This window comes from Epinephelus moara, chromosome 5, assembly GCF_006386435.1.
Source record: "Epinephelus moara isolate mb chromosome 5, YSFRI_EMoa_1.0, whole genome shotgun sequence".
NCBI classification, from domain to species: domain Eukaryota; kingdom Metazoa; phylum Chordata; class Actinopteri; order Perciformes; family Serranidae; genus Epinephelus; species Epinephelus moara.
Genome location: NC_065510.1, coordinates 25,693,689 through 25,720,903, shown reverse-complemented (window position 1 = coordinate 25,720,903; position 27,215 = coordinate 25,693,689). Strand labels below are relative to the sequence as shown.

At 41.5% G+C, this 27,215-nt stretch overlaps 1 protein-coding gene across 1 annotated transcript in view; it reads right to left on the bottom strand.

Moving 5' to 3' along the window:
- Positions 1–24,742, bottom strand: part of LOC126390765 (protein sidekick-1-like) — a 266,873-nt gene extending 242,131 nt beyond the window's left edge. The window contains exon 1 of the mRNA XM_050045212.1: positions 23,216–24,742. Within this exon, the coding sequence (XP_049901169.1) occupies positions 23,216–23,381 (166 nt within the window). The 5' untranslated portion in view covers positions 23,382–24,742. The remainder of the gene's footprint in view (positions 1–23,215) is intronic.
- Positions 24,743–27,215: the final 2,473 nt, after the last annotated feature.

Below are 27,215 nucleotides of genomic sequence, written 5' to 3'. Positions count from 1 at the left end.
GGAGCAACAGAGGTTTAAAGGTTTGCAGCACAGGACACAAAACTATAACATGAGTATAAAATTATTAAGTAGTGAAGTTTCAATGTTACACAATAGACTACAACTATTAGGAAGAATGGCGACACGCTATGATCCACCTCACACACAAACTAGCAGCACAGCGCTGGATTGCACGTGTGCTACTGCGGTAATTTCATTCATCTCACAGACTGATTTAGCATAACATGTGCAACATATAGAAAGCTCTGTGTGTCTCTTAGGGTTGCTGGAGAACTTATGAGTGAGTGAGTGGGGTTGAGCTGTGCGGAGAGTGTGTGAGCAGAGATATGCACTCTGGTACGCCTTACGTAACGCAACTTGACCCTATATCGATAAAGACGTCTTTGTCTAAATGTATATCTTGCTTGATATATATATCGTTACATCAACCAACCCTACCTTATCCCTGTTATTTGTGCCACCAACTATCTTCGCAGGCACTTCACAGTGGTGCTGCTCAAGTGCATAAAATTGTCGAGGTACCTCATTTCAGAAATAGCTCTGAGTTTGTCTTGTACATTAAGTCAGATTTACTGTTATCTAATAGCATAAAGTTCACACTTGAACAAAAATCCTTGTAAAAACCTGTGTATTCACCCGCAGATAATAATGCTCTTGATGACTAAGATTATCATATGATTATCCAGTAGTATAATCAGAAAACCAGTTTCTGCCGTTCAGAATGTGTCTAACATCAAGGAAAACATTCAGCCCTGCAAGATAACAAGCTAACCAGATACAGCTTCATCCTCCTTAGCTACAACTCAATTACTTATCAGCAGTCAGCAAACCATGCCGTGCTGATCCACCCAAACAAACAGCCCAGGTTCAAACAGCAGCTAAAGCTCCTAAGACAAAGACATTGAGGCTTATATTGCCCCTCATGTTGCACGTCTGGCAACTATCAACTGTTAGCTACAGTTTGTAACACCTGCGTCTGTGTGCCACTAAATCCCATCATTATAACCGAGGGAAAGAGTCCCTCCTCAGTCTCAGAGGTATTTATTGTAAAGCAGAAAGTACATCCTACCTGTCTCTTCCCCAGCTTCTCTGGAGACACATAAAAAACTCCATTTTGTCAGCCCCATCATTCAACCCCATTCATATTTGTTATCAAATGCTTCAAGCACACACTGTGCAGTCTCCTTTGAAAGTTTTACAATAGCTTTGCTACACTGGCTTGATAGATACCAGACAATCCAATCCCAGGTCCAATTATAAGCATCAAGAACGACCAGTGTGCTCTTATGATGTGTTCATCTTCTTGGTGGAGAACAGACACGTAAAACCACATTGCTGAGAACCAAAATTATTCCCTCTTGCATTGCTTGGTCTGCAGCTCTCCTAAACTGACTGCTGTCTTCACAAAAAAGTTGAATTGTCCAATCTATAATTTTGGAGCAGAAGGAGCTCTTAACAAATACTCCCCATTGATCCTGCAAGCCTATTTTGTGTTTTTGCCTCGCAGTTGAGCGGGCAAAGGGGAGAGTTTATAAAAGTGGCATTGGCACTCTCAAAAAAGTGTCCTCTGAGTCTTACAGTTGTCTCTCCCCAGTCCATTTGGAGGCGGCAAAGCTCTATTCACATTTTTGACATTTTGCACAAAGCCTTTTCCTGTACTGATCAATTTTAGAGGGTGGAACAGTTCTGCATCCAGTAATTGTACCCAACAACAAATGAACCACATCAATCCAAAAGATAGTTAAGTCATTTTGTGGAAGTAAAGATACGCTGTACTTTTAAAAACACAGAAAACACAGTAAACACTTTAGGGACACTTAAATAGAAGAACAGAATTTAAAAGGTATAATTTACAGGATTATCGGTAACTGTTTGTAAGCATGGTAACCAGCCAAAATGAAACTAAAAGCCAACCCCACATTCACTTTTGTCTGGTGTTTTGCCTCACTATATTTGCAGTTTTTTGGTTGCTATGTGTCTTGGATGCCTGGTGCTTACAGTCTGGCACCTGGTCGTTACATTTTCTATAGCCCCAACCTCACATTGTTTTTAGGAAAATTAGAAAAATCCTGCATAGTATAGCTTTAGAGGTGATAAATCCTGCTCAGTATACTTTTAAGATATACTATGCAGGATTTTTTTAAACATGTATTGACTCATCCAGAAGTAATCCCTCTTAATCATCACTTATGACCCACTAGAATTGTGTGGTGATGTATTTTTCTCCAGAGACTCTGCCCTCTGCCTGGATTTTCTTCTCATTTTTTGTGTTTGGGTCATTTAAGGGGCGTGTACCCCCACAGCGCTCAGAAGAGCTCACGGCTTTCTAAAAAGGTTGCAACCAGGTGCCAGACTATGAGCAGCAGGCATCCAAGAGACACAGCGCCTTAAAAAAAATGCAACATTAACTGACAATCCTGCGTGGTATACCTTTAAGCAGATTCTATTTCTTTCATAAGTTCCCTAATCAGAGCAAATTCAGCATGTTATTTATTAGATGCTTATGGTTTGTTACAAAAAAATTAAGTAGAATTTTCCACAGTGATAAAATCTAGGCATTAATTCTAATCCCCGGCAACATGGCAAATTCCATGAGGAACAGCTGCTGTATCAAACAGCATTCAAAAGTATGTATTGCATCTCAGACATGTGCCAAATGGATCACAGCATTGAACCTGAATCTGAATTGATAGTAACTCTGAAGCTGGGTAATATGGTGAAAATGAAATTGGACTGAAAATTGGTGCTTTCCACGAAATACTGACACAATGAGACTTTTGATGAATAATCATCAGTAATGTGGATATCATGACTAAGCGGGTAAAGGCAAATAATGGAACAGCTGGAACAGTCTGGTAAGTCCCATTGTCTGAGAGCCCTGTCACCCCATGGATTGAATTTAGAATATGATTTAAAACATTTTCTGTAATGTACCTTTATTTAGTGGATATATGGCTTAAGTTGTTCATGTTCATTCAGAGCTGATTCCTTTACTACTATTACTTGCTATTGATCTATGAGGAATCCGCCTAATACTTCTAGACTTTTAAATATGGTGAACTAAAAAATGCATGTTACACTGAAATGTGGTAGAATATGTGGCTGTTGTCATTTGTTTTGATGATGTGTGATTGGCTGTAGCTCCTGACATTGTTTGGTTTAAAGGTCTTGATTTGTTGAAGGCTTCTTGATTTTTATTTGCTCACCCCTAACAATGTTGTATGATCATCTAATGACTATCAGCTGTGTGACTATGGTGTGGCCTAAACAGATTAGTATGCCTGTGTCTTTGTATGGCTGTTGATCTTGAAGAAGGCCTGAGGGCCAAAACATCATCGCAAAGAAAGAAATGCATCAAGAGCCAGAGTGTACAACACTTGTTTTCTATAATCAAGTGTACTGCCAGTGATCAGCATCTCGCTAACCCTTTGTGTGTGTAACTTTTATATTCTTAAGTTCAGATAGTTACATCACTTTACTGTAATGCAGCCTCTAAAACCAGAAAAAGGCAACACTGAAAATACCATATCTAAGATGATATCTATTCTCATATCACAGTATCAAAATATAGATATACTTTTCAGCCCTAAAAAAACTTACAAAGTTTCTTTGAACAAATGTCAATGACACAAACAAATACAAAAATGTTCCACACAATGTAAGAAGAAGTTATGTTAAATATGCCCACACTTGAATGAAGTAGTACTGAGGAAAAATCCATCTAATTTTCCAGGCTCTCAGCTCCAACTTTTAAATCCTAACCATATAATAGTATGTGTGATGTGTGTTTGCGTCTGTGTGTTTGGATAAGAGTTGTTAAAACATATTGATTGTAGGCCAGCCGCAGAATTAAAGAGCCAGAGTGAGAAAAGTTGGGCCGCAGCTTTTTCTTGGCTTACAGAAATCTAATATCTGTCATCGCTCCTGCTGCTGTGGGTTTACAGTTTTGATAGCCTGCCTGTTTACAGTTGACTTCTTGTTTTATGTTTTCTGTGTGTGCGTGTGATCTGTCTGCAGCGGATGAGATACATTTATAGATGCAGCACATGTCTACACAAAAGCGCTGTACATCAACAAAAGGGTAAATCCACCCACATGAACACACACTCGTATACACTGGAGAGCATTATAGCTTCAAGACCTTTATACCTCAGAGACACAACCCCCTCACACACAAACACACACACACACACACACACACACACACTCACACCTGAAGTTGAGGAACAAACTTCCACATCAAATTATTAATAAATGTGTTGCCTGTTAAAATAACACACTAACACTCAAATACAGGCTAGCAGTTTCGTAATTGTGCTCATAAAGTGGCAACATGGTGTGACCAGTAAGGTGCCATCCTTCTGCTTTAGTGGAACCTGTGATTGCAGCTCAGTATGCCAGACTCCCAGGCTGCATGTGATTGGCTGATTGAAGTAGACTAATGAATGACTGCGTGAAGAAGCCGGAGACTTATTCTGGTCTGATTAATGTGTTTTCCTCAATGCCAATTAAACACTGATTACACAAATTAACAACTCTGGGCCACCATAATCACTAAGTGCTCACACAGGGACTGGCGTTGATGGAAAGGGCTACAAACATACGCACACACACACATACACAGACAGCCACACACACACACACACACAGCTGTAAGGCACCACACCCCATTTGTCCTTCTATCCTTGCCCAAAGCCCTGTCAAATGCTGCCAGGCCTGGCAGTTGTTATAACCTAATGCTTTTAGCTGTATGTCTTCCAAGATAGAGTTACCAACCACATTCACCAAACACCCTCTCCTCTGGCTCACTTGATCTCTCACACATACATGAGGGGAAAAAGCCTTCACCCAGAGCCATGCAAGACACATACATTGGGCCTCAGACAGACAGCTGGTGCCAAAGGGTGCAGTTAGTGGATCCCCCCTCTGGGATGGGTTACCACCCCCTTCCCCATGTATGGAGCCAGAGGGAAAGAGGAACAACGAGAAGTGAGATTAAAGGGAAGGAAATAGGGACAGGAGAGGGGACGGGGGGGGAGTGACAGACAGAGCAAGAGAGGAGTGGAAGAAATGAAAAAGGAAAGTTTCTGCAGACTGAATGTAATGTGACACCACAGAAGGGGGGAAATGACAGCATGGAAAGACACAGTCAGTCCATGAGGGGAGAGAGAGCCCAAGAAAGAGCGGGAGAGGGAGGGAAAATGAAAGAGGATTTGCAAAACACCTTGAAATTCGAAATTTGGAAACTACTGGAAGTGTAAACCTCATATGCTCAGATGCGCTGAGCCTTTCTCTCTGACTGGTAATGCTTTTCACCACATTTCTCCATGTGTACCAAGTTGTTTGTTCTGTCTGGGTGTTTTGTCAGAGGAATGAAAAATTAATACTGTTACGACTATGCAAACATGAGAAAAACCACTGACCACTTAAACTTGTGTTCTTGCAGTTGGGTCAGCACATAAACCTGCTTTTGGTTTGTGTGTGTTTTGTTCAGTTAACTTGTTTGTGTGTGCCCTTTATAATAAGCATGTGTGTATGTGCAACACAATGCAGTTTACTGTTTCAGCAGAATTGTGCAGCAGAAAATTGAAAAACTGGAGAATAAAACTGTCTTTCTCCATCCAAGTGGATCCATATGCAGTCCTCATAAACCCATATGTGCATAGTCTGTGTTGTATACTTGTGTGTGTGTGTCCTTGTGTGTCTCTGTCTGTATAACTTTGATAGCTGCTGCACTCTGCTTTTGCCCACAGTTGGCTTATTCATAAATTATCCTAATTTTTGGGATACATTAGCTCGATATATTTGTCATTGTGTTGGGGAGTCATTGCTGTGGGGAAATATGAATAAATCAACCTTGTATTACACACAGTATTGTTCCTTCACCACCACACGCATAAACTAAACTCACTTCCTCCATCTCCCCAGCTCTATTCATTTATGACAATATACGTGTCTTACGTCTGCTGTGTGAGTGTGACTGTGTGTTTGTGTGAAAAGAGAGAAAGGGCCAGCTGTGTCATTATACCAGCCTAATACATCCGTGATGCAAGCTAATTAGATTTAGACTAGCAATGGACAGGAAGACCATGAGGTGAGAATAGAGGGGGAGAAGGAAAGCGACGGGGCGACACAGAGAACGAGTGAGAGCGGGGGGTAGAGATGGCGAGGTGCTGAGGATTGAGAAATTCTTTCAGCAGTGATTGTGTTGAGCGTGTTGAAAGCAGGTGGTTTAAAAGCCCATTCACATACACAAACACACGGCAATTATCCACGCACCTGATCCACAAAAACGCTCAGATACACAAGGTATACACACATAGCCCACGCACACACACCTTGATGAGCAAGCGACATCCTAATAAGCCACTGTGTCAGATAAAGTGACTCTGAAAGCACATAATAAAGTAGATTTTGCCAAGAAGTATACTGAGCAGTAAATTCCAAGCCCAAACAAACACATACACACACACACAAACACAAAGGCCATTCAAGGTGTGTGCTGGGCATGAGGAGCTGTTTAGAAATGATGGTAGCAGTAATCAGCATAATGTTTGCCTCGAGCCGTGGACTGACATTTAGAACAGTGGATTATTGGAGCAAAACCCACACAGTGCCTTTCAGTGAACACTATCATATTATTACAGAGAACTATTATAGATTGCTGTTATAATACCAGTGTAACACGGGCCGCATGAGAATTTGTGGTTTCACTGTGCAAGTCAGACCTTGTTTTGTCCATGCGTGACATATTTACCATAGATTGGTACAAATTGGCTCTCAAAAACTGAGCAGGTGGGTGGTTGTCCATGAATGCGGGACAAAGAGCAGAGCTGAGCCCTGTGCTGTAGTGGCAGTAAACAGTCCTCATGGCTTCACTTAAAAAAATCATGTCAGGGACTGTCAGACAGGCAAGGTTGTCCTATTGAGAGCCACACAACATTTTCATTGACAACTCAAGCACTGGGGGCTAAATGTAGTCTGACTTATCATGGGATTTCCTGAGGAAAATATCAATGACAGTAGCCAATAATCTAGCTTTAGTGTCTTTTCTTTTGCAATGAATGCATGTTTTTCCATGTGACTGATTAAGTGTGTGGAAGAGCTCTGGTTTTCTCCAATATCACCTTATCTCAAGTATTGTCCAAAATCCAATACGCTCTCATTGTGGGTTCATTCATGATTCAATACTAACCTTTAAGAGCTGTTAAACCTGACTAATTGTACACCGTCATCTGTTGCAGGCCCTGAGGGAAGGTCAGCCGAGCTGCTTGACACACTTCATCAGTTATTGACACCTCACGTCAAATCAATTAAAAAAAATCCCAACAACAATGACACACTGCCCTCTAATTTCTGCATCTCGAATTAAATTTTACAATTACGGTGAGTGCTTGCACAACCATGAAACGGTGGGGCACATGTGGAACAGATCTGGACCAGGATGAGCATATTATTATTAATAGGACTGCAGTATCAGCAGGTGGAGTTTGTGTGTGCCTCAATAAGGGCCAATCACATCAGCTCCTCTCATCCCCTTTATAAAGAACAGACAGTTTAATGGGCTAAGCGGAGAGTCGAGGCCAGCTTCTGTGAGGAATAAAAATGGAGTCACAAAGCAGACTATCCTAAATATTACTGTGTAGCAGCCCAAATATTAACATACTGTATCAGGAACTCAAATATGCTTTCAAGGGCAGACAATGTCCATTTTAGGATGAATTTACATTTCAAAAGAAATCAAAATCCCAGTTCATGTAAAGTAATATTAGAGGGAAATTACATCAATGCACTTTGGCAACAGCTACAGTAACTTGATGTATATTAAAACATAACTGTCTGTTGCCTATAATTTTACTAAGTGATTTTAAGGGATGCATTCAGTTAGTTCGGGACACATTTGCACACTGAAAGAAAGATATCGCAACAAATGCAAAAACAAAACAAACCATCTGGCTGTTTTCACGGTTGCATGTAAGAAACACCTACCCACAGCTTCTAAAATGTTGATGATATTTTCAGCTACATTTTTTTACTCTATAACGTGTGAAAATTCCCATCAAACCACAAAGTAACCTTTTCCATGTGTTGACATAATTTCACAACCAACCAAAAAAACTTATGTATTCAATTAAAGCTTATTTAAAATGTTGAAAAACAAGTAACTACTCCTATTTGTGAGGCTGTAAACTCTTTACAGAACACAATTGATTTTGGCTAATAACCGTCTTTATACTGAAATTTACTGCACTATAAATGCTTGATAGTCTTGAGTCACAGTTTAACATACAAGGTTCATCAGCATCCACACAGATCAAACATCTACCTGACTCTCTGCACTCTGCTACTGAAGAACAAAGTAATTCTCAGGGAAACACTGAGTATCATCATTTAGGAAATGCTTTTATCGCGTCACTTGGCTCATTTACGGCCTTTTGTTTCTAAAGCGATCCATTTGATAAATTTCATGTCCTTTTTCATAAGAGAAGATAATTAAATGCAAAATTCATTAGAGATGGTTTTATTTGCTGTCGTGTGAAAGCAGCACAAGATGCATGGCGTAATCTAGTGAGGGTCTGCATGAAAAATGTAATTTTACTTTCCAATTAGTACACTGGAAGTAAAGCCTACTCCTGCATTATCACAAATTGAAGTACTGATGTATGGATTTTTTTTCAAGAAAAAAAATTATACATGAATATTTTGTTTGGGTGTAATTCAATAGTGCATGTTTTTCTAATAAGTCTTATCTACAATTTATAATTACTTCATATTTTCTTTATACTGCTGCTTTGTATTGCAGACACAAAACAACACACACACAAATGTCTCAGAGATAAAGTCAAGCCCAGTGTAGTGGTGTGGTGACAGGTTGAAAACTCAAACATAACACTGAGTGGCATTGTTGACTGTGATGAGCATTCTGCTGAGTCAAACACAACCACCATACTAAACGCAGCTCAGCCACCGGGGTTGGAATATAACTCAAGACGACTGAGGGTATGAGAATGTCTTTGTGTGGGGGGGGGGTGTCCCGATATGCTCGCAAACTCTGCAGCAGCATGGCGCAGGGTGCTACTGAAGGGTTTGCATCAACAGGCAAACAGGATAATTAATTTCTCTCTTTCGCTTGAATGCTTTCATTTTATTTTCATTTGTTTGCCTTTCTCTCTTTCTACTCTCACATTCACATGATAAAGTGAATTCCAGTGAGAGATGACTTGAGATTCAATCCACACACACTCATACACACACACATTTATTTTACAACAGGATAACAAAATGTCTGTGAGAATGGTGTGTTTGTGTGTGTGTGTGTGTGTGTGCACTTAATGAGATGAATGCGTGTGCACCGCCCCTTCCCAATTACAGAGAGTGGAGGAGAGAAATAAGTGGTAGAAAGGAGAAAAAAGATGTAACGCGGGCCGGGATAGAAGATAAGAATGGTGTGCAATGATTGGAGAGAAAGATCAAGCGAGCAAGAAGGGAATTAGAAGAATGGTAAAGAAGAATAGAGATAAAGTGAGTCCATTAGCCGACAAACTATTTTCTCTCTTCTTAGTCTTTCTTTTTAAGAAACTCACTTCATCTGTCTTGAGTAAGTATCTTAGACTCTGTTTTGATTACGTATTCTCATTTCTGTGCCGTTTACTCTCATCCATCCATCTACTCCAGTGACCCCATAACTGACAACCTATTCTCTCTTTCCACCTTCCTTCTCTTTGAATTACTTATTTTCTCTTTTTGATTACTTTTCTTCTGAGCAGCAAATCTTCTAATCCATCTGTGCCCATTCATTTCCTCATCCATCAATCAACACCACCTTTCTTCTCTCTTGTTCAAGGAATCAGTTCATCCTTATTATTATCTACTCAACCTCATGTCAGTCAAAGCACTGATTACAGCACAAGAAAATTACATGCACACAAGGGAGATATAAACTTCTCTATTGACTAGACCAAGCTAGTCATCATTAAAACACTGATACATTACTTAACTAATATTAGTAGCTCACCTCACCTCACCTCATAAAAGTAGTGTTTCATAAATGTTCTCTGGCTTCAAATTAGCAGAAATCGCCTCGAGTTTTGAGAAAGTGAGCCCACTGATAGTTAAAGCTATCTAGTTTCCAGTAGCACCTCTTACTGGAAAATGCTCAGGCTGATGAACACACAGATACAGAGGTTGTTTCCCTAAGTAAGGATGATGAAACAAAGTATACAAGCCATGAGACCATGTAGTTAAAAAAAAGTGCAAAAATATGTACAATTTAGAGTCTTAAAAGTGAAAAACAGAATAGCCTGGACATAGACATTTCATTTACACCAATGTGGACCAAACCAGGCAGCTGTTGGTACCGATGTCCCAAAGCTGATCTGCAAAATTGGTATTATATAAACCATGACTCCTTTTCAATGCGTCCGAATGTCAGATGTCAGAAAAACTGAACAGAACCAAGAGTGACAGTGTCTATACAGATACAAATAAACAGGCAACCTCTGGCCTTTCATGAATCTGTAGCTTTGTTGTTTTCTGATGTAGTGGCCGTACTACACACAGGGAAGTGGTTTATTTCCTGTTGCACCATAGTACAGTTTGTTTCTCCAAGTACTGAAGTACTTGTTTGCTGTCTTTCTTTTTTTTATCTTGCGGTACGTGTTGTAGAAACTCAAGACTGATCAGCATGGTGGTACTGCATATGTGCTGGGAGTGACTCCCAAGTTCTCTTGTGGAACAGTGCAGTGAATAACACTGTGCCTCAGTTTCTGCGGGAATCAAAACGAGCATGAATGGCTCCTGCCTGGTTGACACTTACACTGTGTCAGACGACATTTGCAACTTTCTCATGTAGAGCCGTTGGGCGCCTTTTACATCTCTGGACAGTAGCTCAGCAGGTGGCGCCAGGCTGCAATGCCAGGTCCCTTTCACAATAAATAGCAGCCTGTCATTCTCCCTGCTTTTGAGTTCATATATGAGAACAGCTTAACCATATAGCCAGCACAGGCTGTAGTAATGATCCCAAACCAACTGAGAGATTGTCAAGATTACCTTTATTTTCTTGACAAAATGTGATTAGGGTTTGTTCAAATATGATTTCTGATTATGAGAGTCAGGTCATACAGCTGATGGTGTGCACAACTTCAGTGCTCTGCCAGCACTAATGCAATACTTCATTTTTGCAGAAAGCCTCTTATCCCTGCATGAAACTCCAGAGATGGAATTAACGCACCAGGGTGTACATGTAAAATTACAACTGCACCACCACTGTGCGAAAACCTAAACCACAGATCTGATTTGGGACCTAACTGAGAAGGCGGTAATAAAATAATAAGAATTAACTTAAGTTCTCAATCAATACACAACCCATATTCAGTTTTTCTTGGAAAATATGCTAAACTTTATTGAGCAATACACTGGATAAACTGTACATACTGTATAGTATGTTACCTTGGAAATGAGCTGCCAGAGCAGCACTTCCAGTTCCTTACAGGATGTCAATCTGAATTGAGACCGACAGGGAGACATAATCACATCACAGTATATTTACAGGAAATGGAGGGAAAATTGATTTGGTGCTGTTTAAGTGCCTGCCTCAAGAAGGCATTATTTTTGTGAATTTTATAGTCCACCCTCCTTTATGTGTATATCACTTAAGCATTCAAAAAAGTCATTACGTGCCTCAAGCCATTTTAGATAACAAGCACTTTCACAGGCAGAGCCAAAAACTGTCCATCAGTCTGGAAACTAAGGAGAGTTCAGACATCGTATTGTTGATGAGACAGATACCAACATGCAAAGCAGCAGGGTGTTTTTGGTGGCATGCTTCACACGCACTGATGCACATATAGTACATGCAGTACAAACACAAGCCACCACTTTTTGATTCTGACCATATACACTCTCCCACACACACAAACACACACTTCTGTAGCGCAAGCCAAGTCTCCATACTGCTGGCTGGCTCCTCACAGAGGAATGCCCACCTCTAGTTTGGATCAAAGGACTAAGCTAAAAACCTCTGGCCAGACAGACACACACACACACATACAGTACAGTACTTCCTGTCTATTCCTGGATGAGATCAAAAAGGGTCTTTTTAGCTCTGAGCCTATAGCATAAATCACCATACGCCGACAAGTGTGCGCGCACGCACACACACACACACACACACACACACACACACACACACACACACACACACACACACACAGCCACCCTCTCAAACACCTGTGGCACATCAAACGCATCAAGCTGAGAACACACACCTGCAGCAGAGTAAAGCCCTTGGATTGAACAAGTAAATCATGCTGCTCTAATATACACACAATAATGTACACTCCTGCACTTCGACTCAACCCTGCCTGACCTCAGTAATATTCCGTGACTGCAGAATCACTATGCAAAGATCCCATTCAAATAACTTGATGGCCCCACCACAATGAAAACATACACAAACAAATAAAGAGCCTCAGCCAGGTGCATTTGGTGCGGGAAGCACGGGAGGGTGGGGTGGGGTGGCATTTGATGTTCTTACACTGATCTGCATCACTCCCCGCCCTGCGAATGCCACAGTGAAAATGACTATAGCCAAACTGAAAGCAAAGACGCAAAGTGAGACACAGAGGGAAAAAAAAAGAAGCAGAGAGATAAACACAGAGAAAGTGCGGCGACACAAAGAGCGACAGCCTGGGGTATGATCCACTGGAAGGTTGCCAGTTTGAATCCAAATACTGACTGAAACATTCTCGATGAGGGAGAGAGAGTCACTTTCTTCACCCCGCTGTGAGAGACTGCTCTTGAGCCTTCAACTAATCTAGTGCTGCCACTAAATGACTGGCAGTACAAGGCTGGGGTTTTAAAGGCATTTCCCAGGTGTTAGGAGAGAGAGAGTGAGTGAGTCTGTCTCTCTGATGTATCTCCAGCCACCTGCAATTTTATTTTCACCAGTTGTTCCTGTAAATAGAAATCTGTTCTTAGATTGCCTTGTGTATGTCACAGGAACCTGACATCTGTGGTTTTGTAGCGTCGAGATAGTTGTTACCTTTTGGGATTCCATAAATCCAAATTTACAACAGTTTAAACTGAGACAGTACTCCTATACTCAATATAATCTCCAAACAGTAGATGGACTGTAATGTCTGGGTAAAAGGTCATAATATATTTATATGAACTATCAACTGTTTTTAGAAACAGAGGGCTGGTAAATATATCTTGAATGAATAAACCCCTGATTTCTATAAGTAATCTGCTTATATAGCCAAATATGTGTCTATAGAGGACACGTGCTCATACACAATATACAGTATATGTGTGTAAGCTCTATCCAGGAGAAAAACTAAGCCACAGCATGCAACACTTCCACTATCATATCAGCAATATTACAGGCTGTCACTGACTGTAGGGATACTAATTACAGAGCAAATTCCTTTTCTTATGTGTAGCCTGCTGCGTGTGAAATCTGCTTAATAATATCTGCTTACAATGCATTATTAATGTACAAGACTTTGTGATAATAAGTGCATCTATTCAGTTTCATTTAAGAATATACTATATCAGCTCCACCCCATAGATGCAAAACCACTACGCGATCGCAACAGTTTGGCATTCTCAACCTGATTTTCCTGTTTCAGTCAGTAGAAAACAGTTGTGGCAAGCAAGTTTATGCAAAAATGAAAAGATGTTTTGATAGTCTATCACTGAGGGCTGATTAAAATTATTTTTGTTCATAAGCAGCAGGCTGTAGCACAGGAATAGTTAAATGATACCAGTGATGAAGGATATGAATAGCAAAACTCAGAACCCTCATTCTCACTCCTCACGAACATTTATTTCAGGACAGAAATACAACTTAACACAAGTATCTGAAATTTCTGTACAACTATTCCTGTTAACATCTGCTAACATCTATCTCACTATACTAAGTTGTCTAAGCATGACCTTCGGGAGAAAGGGAAGGATGGCTTGGAAAAGAAAAGTAAACTGCTCCTATGGGTACACTTTTCTTGAGAAATATGGTCATAAATATGTCATATTTAATATAATCATGGCTCACGCAGTAAACAACCTACAGTATTTGGGGCACAGTGAGTGTCACAAACATGTTTTCACATGTGGAAGCCGTGTAATTATTGCCTTGATTAGAAATTCATCATCATGCAGATGTCCTTTTTACTGCCATTCGGCTGTATACAACTTTGCAGTGCTTATTGCTATAACTGGGTTCAAAGTTCTTAATACCATTAGGCCCCATAAAATTTACTACATATGATGAAACTGTCACAGAGGCTCTTGGTTTCATTTATTAGGTCTTGTCTCATCTTCCTCTGGCTGCAGCTTGTTTCAAAACACCGAAAACACTCAGAAGAAGACATTACTATTCATCACGTATGGGTTATCTCAAAAACAAAGAACAAAGTGGTGATGTGAGATACAAAATATTCTCCCAAACAAGAATCTGTTTTGTCGATGTGCAAGTTTTGTTTGACATTCTTAAATATACGTACACTGAACCCCTTTCACATTTGACAAGGTGTTTTGTGACTGTGTTTATTTTTTGACTTGCTCTTATGGTTTACTTGCTTTTCTTTTCTTTTATCAGATGCTGTGAGAAAAAAATGTCCAAAGGTCGAAAGCAAGAAACAGTCAGCCAGAAATAAAATTCCATAACCAATTCAGAAATCAATGAAGGGTTGCTGGTCAAGGTCTTTGGGTGAATCTCTTTTGATAGCATTTGCACATTTTGTTACCTTTCCAGGAATAATATTTAAATACACCTACACTTGTATCTATGTATACAGGACTCAGTACACAAGTCAGTAAATCGCAGTAAATCTCATCTTTGTCAAGTTTATGATGTTCAGTCTGTTAACAGGAGGGAGGCCATAATTAGCAAGGGTGTATTACAGGATTGTGTTATATAGACATGTTTATATTTCCATGTACATATATAACTGTATATAAATTTGTATGTAAATTTACTTTCAGGACTGTATGTAAATAGGGTCAAAGAATGGCTGTGATGCAGTCTATATTTCCTTAATACAAAAATTACTCAGCTGCCAGCCCTATCTTTAAGCCAGGGCCAGACTTCAGGAGTTTAGCGCCGATTTATCCCAAGCCTCACAACAATTGGAGGAGAAATCCATTCTGGGACCTTGGTCAGTACTGAGTACTGATGTTTGGCCCAGATTTTCTGGTAGTGTGAGAGGTTTACAGATCCAGTCTTAAACCTCCCAAACTGTTCGAAGGCTCTTGGGGGCCGCACTGATAATTTCAAAAAATATTTGATAATTAGGAGTTAAATTCTGGATAATAACTGTTATGATTGCGTCAGTATGGAACAGCTAACAGTGTTGCCAAGCAACAGTAAACATTATAGCCCTTGAGGCTCTTGTTAGCTAGCAGACTACTAAACTCACCTCCACTTCTTGGTGAGGAATTAACAACCCATGTCAAACATGTCTCCCCAACCATTTTCCCATCCAGATTCATTGAGCCCTCTGCCTTTTTTTTTTTTTTTTTTGTTTTCCAAAACATTGTTAACATTACATCTTCTTCCCCCGTGAGAGCACGTGAGGTGGTGCATTCATGTTCCTTCGGACACAATAATAATATCCTAAAAAATATATGGTGATGCACCATTAATTTCAAACTTTGAAGTAGGGCTGCCCTCTAATAGTCACCAAATACCAAACATTTGTCGACCAGAAAGGTTGTTAGTCAGCAAGATTTCATTGGTCACTTAGTCGCAGGGGAGGAAAAAAACAAAAAACATTAAACTCTATTAGGAGCTGCGTCTTGTCAAAATAAATCAAAACCTAAATGACTGGACCATGTGGGAATTTAATTTGAAAGGACAGACACAGGAAGAGGCCACGCTCAGCAGTCAGACACAAGTCACGTTACAAACCGATCACAGCCGACAGATATCTATTCCTTCTTCCATAAACATTCAGTCTGATAAATATGGGAAAGTTGATCATTTTAGGCTACCCAGAGCTTACTTCTGATAGGCCTACAGCCTTATAAATAGCGCCTGGAAGACGATCAGCCCTGCACTCAGGATTTCAGGTAAATTGGCTATATGGTGCTTATTACCGTTGATTAGCAACCTCAGATGCAACCTGCTGCCACGCTCTTGAGATCTGCCACAAAAAAGGCACAAAAGTAGCACCCAGCACCCAACCTCGCATTTTCCAGGCAGTTAAAGATGTGGCATGTGTACGGCCCCTAATTTACAGGACTGGTACCTGCGGTTATTACACAAGCTAGTTAATAACATGTCAGGCAGGAAATCCACAGTGTGAAATGATTTTGAGAAAGTGAAGGACGAACCCAAGGTGATATGTAAATGAAGGACGAACCCAAGGTGATATGTAAACTCATCTTCATTGGTCGACTACAAACATGACGTATCTTCTGAAACATGTAAGTATCTACATGCCCATTAGCCACTTAGCACAATCATTACTGCTTTGCAGACAGCGTCATTAACAGGCAGCTCGCTCAGTGTGGCGTGCACTTGTAGATAAAATATAAGCCTATATTAATGAAGGTTAATTAGTACAGTTTTGTATTTCTCTGTAATGTAGCACAGTATTAACAATGTTACTGATACTATTCTTTCTTAGACCTTGAACTCAAACCATTGTGTTGCCCACCCAAAATATATAATTTGATAACTAAATTAATATCGTAAACATGTGGACGACTAGTGGCCCTAAATGACTATTGGATAACTAAGAATATTCTTAGACGAGGCCAGCCCTACCTTTTAGTGTATGCATGTTTGAGATTAGAATGCAGAACATCTATGAAGTTTCTCCTTATGTGCGTGATGCAAACTGATTTCAAAAGTTGTTAGGATTTTAAAACTCCTGTAGTCTGAGCAGGCCTTAGTTGGATTAACTTTACTAACCTTACTGTGGATTTACCTAACCGTGCATAGTGCAGATTCTATCAACATCATAGACAGATATCACAGAGGTATTCTGAAGAATTAATGCAAAAGTAGAAAACACATCACAAAACCAAAAAATATAAAATATAGATTTCTCCCATTTTGTTTCTGTTATTTTTCCCTCACAAAGGAGAGCTCAGGGTAAGTAATTCATAAAGCAGATATTTATGCTGCAGTTAACTTTTTGTGGGCTTTAGTATACCTTTATTTAAACTATAAAACTTTGCAGTAATATTCAAACATTTATTTGGATTAAATGTGTTCTATTTCTATGAAGGTGTGAGTTCAGTGGATTGCTCATTAACTGCAGTCTGTGGTATTTAAGTAAGCTTCTAGACAAGCACAGTCACCCCTCAACAGTTAAAATAACTTCTCTATAGACTATAACTCCCTGTAGCCATTCTGCTTTCACAATAGCCAGAGGTCTTATTAAATTAGAGTGTAACCATACAGCAACAGCTAGAAAGTCTTGTTTTGACTCTTTCCGACTTCATCTTATAAAAATCCTATTTAGCTAATTCAAACAATAAATTATTACTTTATTACTTTGGGGCACAGTGAAAGCCCTCAGGCAGCTACACAAAACCTGAATTTGTAGGTCACCATCTTGTTTAATTTAACATATCAGGATGTATCCGTTTAACACTACTGCCAAAAATCAGGTGTTCAACATTACAAAATACAACACTGTTTTCAGGTTCAGACCAAGAGAGGAATGTTCCTTTCTTACCATGAGTGAATTGATTTGGTTCCTCAATGCTCTTCATCAAAGCTGTTCAGACCCTGTTTCTCCAAAATACCAAATTGTACAATTTACATGTATAAAAACAGAGAAAAGTAGCAAATCCTCACATTTAGGAGGCTACAACTAGAGGATGTTTTTGTCTTTTTGCTGGCAAAATGACTCAAATCATTATTAGAATAGTTGCTGATTAACTTTCTGGCAATCAACTAAGCGTTTCAGCTCTAAATACAAATCCCCCCATGAATGTCAGCCATCCATGCCTAAGAGGGATATGTACGAGACTAAACCTAACGACAGGTGGCCACTAAATTCTGTCACAAGCTTTTCTTTTATAACTGTCTCAGGGGAACAACTATATGTCAACATTATGGATTTAAACTTTACCTGCACTTTAGTTTGCAAACAAAAGTTGTGAATGTGTGTTTGCACACATGCATTTATCTTTTGGTTTGTCTGCCAATCTTGATATCTGCCTGTCAGTCTTTTCGCTTTGTGATGTCTTGCAGTTCAGTCAATCAATAGAGTTCATGTTTTGCAAGCGTTCTGCTTTATTTGGATGTCTCGCTGTAGAACCATCTTGAAAAGTACAAGATAAGCTTTTGTGCTAAACCCCCTCCCCTCCCTCGCTTCTCACACACGTACAGACAACGGATCAATAGCAACCTCCTCCCCCTATCTTACATAATAAACACCAAGGCCTAAACAGCAAAACAGCCTCCATTCCACCTGTGTGGCCTGCAGCAATAGATTCTTAAGTCCCTTATGGGGAGACAAGGAGGGAAGAAAGAATGAGAAACCAAAAAGAAGAGGAGCGATACCAAAAAGAACAAACACAAAAAAATGAGGAGCAAAAAGAAGTAAGACAGAGCGGGAGGCAGGGGGAGACCGGAGTGTATCCCACTTGGCTCATATTTCAAAGCTCTGAAGGATGTTTTTGTGGAAAACTCCTCTAAAATGCATCTTTTCACAAAGATGGGCACCCATTCTGACTGGGCAGGAGCACACAAGTAAAGACACTTCAAGCTTATATCATTATATTTATAATGAATATTTTGTGCTTGTGACTGACTGCAGTAATAGTGATACTGATGGAGTGGGAAACATGACCCATCTGACTTCGTAGTGACCTCACCGACACAATTTACAGGCTTACCAAAAAAGTCAAACATATAAACTACTATGTGAGTACATGTGAACAGAAGAAGATGGAATATGCACCTGCTGCACTGTACTTTTCACACAAACACACACACAACCTCTCTCTCTCTCTCTCTCTCTCTCTCTCTCTCTCTCTCTCTCTCTCTCTCTCTCTCTCTCACACACACACACACACACACTCAGAAAGCACAGGTGATTATTTTCCATCAGGAGACACTGGCTGCTTTTCTATAGCTGCCACTTCGACTGCTGTGTGAAGAAAACACTTAGGACTGATAGAGGGTTAGCATTAACTTCACACACACACACACACACAGACACCTGCCAGCAACACATACTGTATGTAGTCCACACACACAGACAGGTAGACACACACAAACTCAGTCCCTCCAAAACACACAGACAGGTACACTCACAGAGCGTAAAGTGCCAGGTAGCTGTGGAAGTGTGGTGATTTGTTCCTCCTGACAGACAGGAAATAAGGGAGTCGACCAGGGACCTCACTTCCTCTTAGACCTGACTAACCTGACGTCTATCACACACTCCCACACACACACATTCACACTGTCCTCACCTCCATCTCCTCCTCTCCTTCTCTAATACATGCACATGCACACACACACGCAATCCATCAGACAGCAAAGTCTCTCCTGAGGCCTCCAAAATGCGAGCTACTTGAATGTGGGATTAAATGTGTGTCCGTGGGCAAAGACACAGACATGTGTATAACTGTTTTGTAACAAGCAGTGAATTTACAGTTTAAAAAATACATCAAAATCCTCAGGTTGCATGCTAAAGTAATGGAGCATGCTACAATATTTCTGGTGTCAAACACCCTCTAGTACAAATTGCTTCATAACTGTTCTAAAAATATTGGTTTTTATGAGCTGCAAGCAAACGGTGCCAAGTAAGACCATCAGATAAGACAAGATAAGATAAGCCTATATTGATCCCCAGGAGGGAACTTCAGGTGTTGCAGACAAAAGACAAAAATAAGTACAGATAAATAGATAAGTAAAAAACAAGATTAAATAAAATAAGAGGTAGATGCAACTCATATATACGAGTAGGAGTAAAAGTGTGAACTATACAAGAGCAATTCAAGACAAAGCAATGTAGAATAGTAGAACAATAAAAAAATGTAAAAAAATAGACATAGGATTCACAAGTGTGAGAGAAGTGGAAAAGTCACTGTACGGTTGTGCAGTGTGGACGATGATAATCAGTTAGATGAGCCTTCTCATTTACCCTCTCCTCATTACAACGTGGTTAAGCAAATTTCCACGTCTGCTTTAACTGTTTGACACTGATGAGAGAGAAGGACTTTGTGTGTATGTGGATGTGTGCACATTTGTAAAGCTGCATGCTAGTCTGTTCGATTTGGGTTTTGACATCACGCTCAGAACTCTCCCAGCCCACAGCCCACCATCCAAATGTCCTACCAGTGACCTCAATTCACTTAAGCATGCCCATTGGTCCAATCAGCGTCAAGCTCCAGCTTAACTGAGCCAATGACATGTGTCATATCAAACCTAATCACACTGATAGATCCACTAAGTGGGTCAGCAAGTCTGCTTGGCCTAGTTGAGGAAAACTTTCATATTCATGGCAAGAAACTAAACTTTAGTAAGAGCCCTAAAAATTGTGACCTGCAATTTATTTTTTAGACACGAAATAAGTGCAATGGTTTTACAGCTAGGATGCTCCAGCCACATTTTAATGCAATTACCTTGGGCAAGGTTAGCAATAATGACGACCAGCAGTATTTTTTCATTACATTTTGGCTACTTATCGACCATTATCATTATCCACATTAGCAACTGCGACAAAATCATTCTGCACATATTATAAACCTAATGGTGCATATCACTGTTGTTTTGTGAACCCCTTCTGACTTTGAACATTTCCATGTTTAAATGTCATTTGAAGTATTTTGCAGTCCCCTGTGATTTGGGCATCTAAAAATGTTTGAAAATTGTGTTGAAAATCTCCAAAATGCACAGCTATTGAAATTACACAAGGCTATTTCCTGTAAATCCTGAACAGCTGGCAAAGTATTAAGGTATTCTGGACTCTGTCTGTTAGTGATATAGAATATAATTTACATTTTGAAACACACTAAATGTGACCCATCCTTGACTTCAGTCAGAATATAAAGTCTAGAGTGAGGCTCTGGCTGTGTCTACGCTGGAAATGTGAATAAGTCAAACAGCTGTGGAGCAGAACCCACTCAGTGACAGGGAGGCTGATGGGGGGGGGGCACGGGTTTAAGTTATGAATATAGAAGGGTGGGTGGAGAGGTGAGCAGATGAGAGGGGGAGGAAAGTGGGGGGAGGAAGAGGAGAGACAGTAAAATGCTGCCGTCACTTAAACTCTAAAATGAAAGATCGATGAGCTTATTTAAATGTGCTCCCAGAGACGAGAGTTGGCTCATATAAAGCCTCACATTTATGAGGAGGGGTGTGGGCATCGATTGACTGAGAGAAAGAGAGGGAGAGAGAGTGACTGAGGGAGAGGGACAGAGGGGGAGGAGGGAGAGAGAGAGGGGCGGGGAGAGATCAGGAGGATCAACCTTGGCTCATGAATTTCATCCTTTTCCTCCTAAAATAAAACGTTCTAATAAATGCTGGGGATAGAAGGGTCGGAACCTGGAAAATCTACAGCCTTCGATTGGCCGCCTGGCACAGCTTATCAAATCAATAACCCAACCCCCCCTCCACCTCCACCACCACCAACCCCATCCCGCATCTGTTTCACTAATTTCCAATTCACCCCCTACCCCCAACACACACGCATATACAAACACAACTCCTGCCAGCCATTCTGAGGTATAGACATTTCGCAGCGGGGCACCCCCCCCACCCCCTTTAGCCAAGACAGCTGGAAGGGGCTGGTGTGTCTGAGGGTGGGCAATGGGGGGGTGTGGTAACTTTGGTGCCGGTGCTGAGACCTTGACATTAGAAGGAGGACGCAAGGAGCTGACTCTGCAGCCACACCATCCTTCCGTCTCCCACCTCCTCCTCAACACCTAGGAGGGAGGGAAAGTGTGACGACTGGGAAAAGAAGGGAAGAGGAGAGCAACTTTTGACACACACAGAGGTGTTGTCATACCGTCATCATCGATTGAACTGCAGACACAGCTTTCTGAGTGACAAGCACGGTGCGCCGCATTCCTTCTCTAACCCCCCCACTCCATTTCTTTTTCTCACCCCCTTTCCCTGCCACTCCCCTCTCCCTCCTTCTCCTCCTCACCACACTGCCTCCCTCCTCCGGACTTTCTTTCCCTCCTCAGTCCTTCTCTACCTTCCTGCACTTAAACAGCATGGCATACACATTCTCCATGCGTTCACAAATAGCTCACCCCCACCTCTAACACACACACATATATGCACAGACATTCCTAAGACCCCTCCTCCGCATGACCCCCAAGTCTCAGCCTTACATTCAGCCCACCACGCCATCTGTGACCCAGAGAAAACTGTGTGCCGACACTAGCCTGACCTTTTCTGTGCTTTTGTTTTGGCACTCTTGACATGATCCCGAGAGGTATATGCACACATACAAAAGAAACACACACACACATAAATATCCACAGTTTTCTCTCTATTGCTGCAAAAGAAAAAAAGTACCATGGAAATGCACAATTTCTACACACATCTTTTAGTCATGATACAGTAAACCTTCTGCAACCACAAGTCACACACTAATCTGGACACCTGCCATCACAATAGGGTCAGCACTGGACTAATAGGAGGCAACGTGACTGAAAACACTATGTGCTGCTGCATGTGTTTGTGTGTTTGTGCTTTTGTGCCAAATCAAGAGCTGTAGTTAAGCAGGTCATTGACTAAGAGGGGGATTATCAATGCTTGGAAACTGTAACACCCCTCCCATACACATCCTCAATACCTTAATCCTACAATCATCATCCTACATTCTATGCATTATAACAATAACCATAATTTACACATCCTCTGTATTAGGTGCCTCCCCCCCCCACACACACACAAACAATCAGCCTGACTTCATTTACAGAAAAACATTGTTGGCCTCATAAAAAACACCCCCTCCCGTATTACCCTCCTGCAGGGACACATCCAAACTAATAGGCAAACTGTTATACTTGGTGTAATAAATCACACCCTTGTTTCCAGTTCAGGAGTCATCATCTCACTTTCCCCCTGTTCACCATGGTCCCAGTAACAAATGAGTCTGTCAGTGTGTGTTTTCAGACAATACACTTTGTACAATGGCACTCTTTAAACACCTACTGTATTAACAGATCTATCAACATAAATATTCTTTAATGCATCTCTGACATTTGCACCTAGGAGTGGGAGCAAAGCTCTTACCTTGGCCATGCAACATGTGGCAGCTGCTGCCGAGAAGGAGCAGGAGAAAAAGAGGCGTACACCGGCTCCCACTCCGGGCCGTCCCTGTCCCCATCATCTTCCCTGCTGCGGGTCCCTCCACACGCTCCGGGGACCCCTCAGGGCAGCAAATTCCTGGTTTCATCATGCGGGAGAGGGGAGCCAACAGTGTCCGTGTCCGCTTGTGCTTTGCTGCTGCTGCAACTCTCTCTGTCCTGCGCACGAATAGGAAGAAGTCCGAGCGGAGAAGGAGACGCGGGCTTCGGCTCTGCGTTCCCGGTGAGGCGAAGCTCAGAGCTCCGGGAGTTCACCGCTGTCACTGCCGACAAGCTCCCCGCTCTGACTCCCCAGCTCCGGTGTCCAAAACTCAGCAGGCAGCGGGAGAAGAAGCACAGGGGGGACTTTCCCTCACTATGTGTCTTTACGGTGTAACGGCACGGTAATCTCTATCTGCTGTGGCGGAGTCCGTGTGTCCCTGCGTCCTGCGATACCTCATTTTCATTTGCATTGATCCGAGCAAGGAATTAATACATTTGAGTGTGTTTTAGACTTATCGGCTTATTGCCTGCTATCGACCTCAAATCCGCGCTTGTTTTGATGTCTTCACCGGGGATTTGTCCCGCGGATCATTTAGCTGTTTAGAGAGTGGTCGTATTAACAAGAGAAGCAATAAAACACGTAATTATCCAACCATGCTTTTGCCCTGTATGTGTGCTCTAAAAAAAATCCATCCAGTAATTGATTCTGTGAACACCGCTGGTTTTGAGTGCAAACAAACTGGACAGAGCGTCTGTGATGGAGAAGCGTGGGCTGCAGTCTGTTATCTGAAGTTAGACATCCACTCTCCCAGAAGGGGTACTCTTCCCTCGAATACAAGATAGGCTAACTTGCCGTAATGCGCCCGGGCTCGGATTACACGGTGAAATTACACAACAGGTTAGCTTCAAAAAGAACAAGTTTCTCAGCAACAACTGGGAGCTTCCTTTCCTACCTTTCCTGTACATACACCAGCGAAGAAGAGTTAGCGCGAGCCAAAAAGTAACAGTCGGTTTGAACTGGGGGAAAAAACGGCCGTTACAGAGCCGGTAATGTTACTCTCACTGCTGCTACTGCGACACTGGAGCCTTTCGCTTTTTTATCCACAGTCTTCAGCGGTCCTCAGAAACAGTCCGCCCGGGGATACAAACGGTTACTTCAGAGACGTTTATCCGTTCATACTCACGGGAGTTTTTGGCTACACTTAGCTGCGTTTCAGCCGTTTTGTCCTCCGTCTCTCGGCACCCTGTTGAGGCTTGGGGAGCCGACTGAGGCGATGCGTCTCCCTCAACTGAACACCTGCCACCCTCCTCGACACACCAAGGGGAGAGAGAGGGCTCCTGTTTAGCCTCACTCAGCTGCCTTTTCGGTCTTTTGTGAAAGCAAACACTCTAATTAAACAGTCTTATCTTACTTTTTCCACTAATATTACCGTTTTCCAGCTCAGCCTCACCGTTAATCTCTCCCTCGATCTATCCCAAACTCAAAAAACTAAACTTCCATTCACTATCATCCGTTGATGCTGATTGGTCGAGCACAGAGCTCCCGCTGTTCCTATTGGACAGCCCGAAGTAGGGGGCGGGACGTAATGCCAGCACTGAGAGCGTGGTGGACGGCGCCCCCAAACCCCCCAACACACAGAAACGTGTCTGCAAGTTTTTCCACATTTTCCTCTCAAAACAGATAACCAGTCGACCATTCACTGTGCTAAGGGACTGCACATTCTTATAATGTATTACTTAATAAAGCTGTGTGTGTCAAAGTAGTTGGGAGGCAATAGTAGGCTGGACCACAATGAGATGATTACAGGCCTTACCTCAAAGAGCTCTCACTGTTATTTTACTTTGGAGGAACTCTCTGATGCACCACTGGTGGTCCAGCTACACACACATGCTTCATTACAAAATAACTGCCTGGAGCTGTACTACTGATAACCTAGTTTCTTCCATGGTGAGGGTCATTAAATGGCACATTAATATTAAAGCCTACAACACAGTGACCTTATCTTTTATTGCCTCAATAAATCCTCAGAGGCAGTCTTCCCAGCCCCTGAGTGGCCAAATAGTCTCCCCTCGCTGTCTAGCTGTCCCCAACGCGTTCTCCTCAACAGGCACCTTCACCTCGGCTCATCCATTTATCTTTCCATCCAGGCTCATTTGGCAATTGGCTTCGGACTTTGTGTTTCCAGTGGAGTGGCCATGATGCTGTTTGGAGTTTCCATGAAAAGATTCTGCCAGTCAGTCTGCAGTGCCAAACCTCAGAGGTTGCTCTGGATTTTACATTAAAACACCAAAATCCCCATCTTCTACCACAGAACTGCTATCAGAAATGAATTCAAATTTGTACAGATTAATGGGAAAAACCTCGATAAAAGAGTGGATAAACATGAGATATGTAGATGACTCATGTGAATCACATGCTGTGGCCTTTCCTCTTACCAGAATCCATATTCATCCAGCTGCAAAAAGTAAAATTTTGGACTTAAGTGAAAGATAAAAGTGAAAATCCATCTTGTTTACTACTTGCAAACTTCAGAATAGAAGTTATCTATCAGATTTATTTTAATTTAAAAGTTCTCTTACATGTAAAAGAGCTCCTAGATCAGTGATGATACTCAGCTTAGGGCCTGTATGCCAAATTTGGCCTGCAATAGTGTGCGACGTGGGACCATTTTCTAATTCACAATGACTTTCAATTGTTTCATACCAGATTTTTTCTGTTTTGATTTTGTGTGTGTATATTTTGAATGTAAATTAGGTGCCAGAGTGCATAAAAAGCATCGAAATAGAGCTTGTTCATCAAAAAAAAAGTGGGAGGATTGTCCAGACCAGTCAGAGCTGACTCCCAAATGTCCTCTAATCCTAAAAACAAAGGGAAATTTTGGGTGTCAAACACTTAATTTACTGTATTTTGGTGCATTTTTATGCATCGATCAAGGCCTTTTTTGCATCAGTCAATGGAGGAAATGTCTTAAACTCATTAAAATAAAAAGTAAAAGTCCTCTGCTACTTTCATGCTTTTACTGGAGGAGGGACACATGCACATGTTCTAAATATTGAGGGGACTGTCTAGTTATTTTGTGTTTCCTTGTGGTTGTTTTATGTCTCTGTTTGCAGTTCCTTTGTATCTCTTCGTGGTCATTTTGAGTCTTTCCCTTAATTAGTTAATTTGAGCAACATTTGCAAGTGAAGGCCAAGGGGGGGCCCTGACACTTTCGGCCCCTGGGCCTGTGCCCCTTAGGCCCCTTCAGTAATTTATCCATGAGTATAAATATACATTTTTAACACTTGGTGGAGAACTTTTTACTCCAACACTGGCTCTTTAGAGCAGTCTAAGTTTCATCGATACAGGCCATGATCTCAATCCTGCAGACCCCCTATGGGCGAGTTTGGAGTGACAGTGGGGAACATCTTTGGGAAGAATGGCGTTCATCCCTCCGGTAAAGTTCCAGAGACTTGTTTAAACTATGCCAGGCTGCACTGAAGCTGTTCTGACAGCTTGAAGTGACCCAGCACCTTAACTTTATGTTGGTTTTGTCACTCATCCGTATTTCTGTCACAAATGTAACCGAGAGCCCAGCGTAGTGGCACCAGCAAGGCCTTTAATTGCTTTCTATATGTCAGCCATCTTGCTGCTCTTCACCATATTTTGCTTGACTGCACAATACCAAAAACTCTGCAACAGCTCACTGTCAAACTCTGCATTTCCTCTGAGATTATTTTCCTCACCTACAAGGTGCAAAAAAAAAAAAAAAAATCAGCAACAGCACATCTGGCTGACCTGTTCTGCCTGCTCCGCTCACCCAATGGTCTTTGCACCTTTGGATATTGGCCTCCTTGTCGCCCCCTCAGTCACTTCCACCTAGCTCCACACTTCGCAGGCAGTGACATGTTTGGAGACAGTGACAGACTGCTCTGAAACTTTGGATGTCTGCCAGTTGCTATGA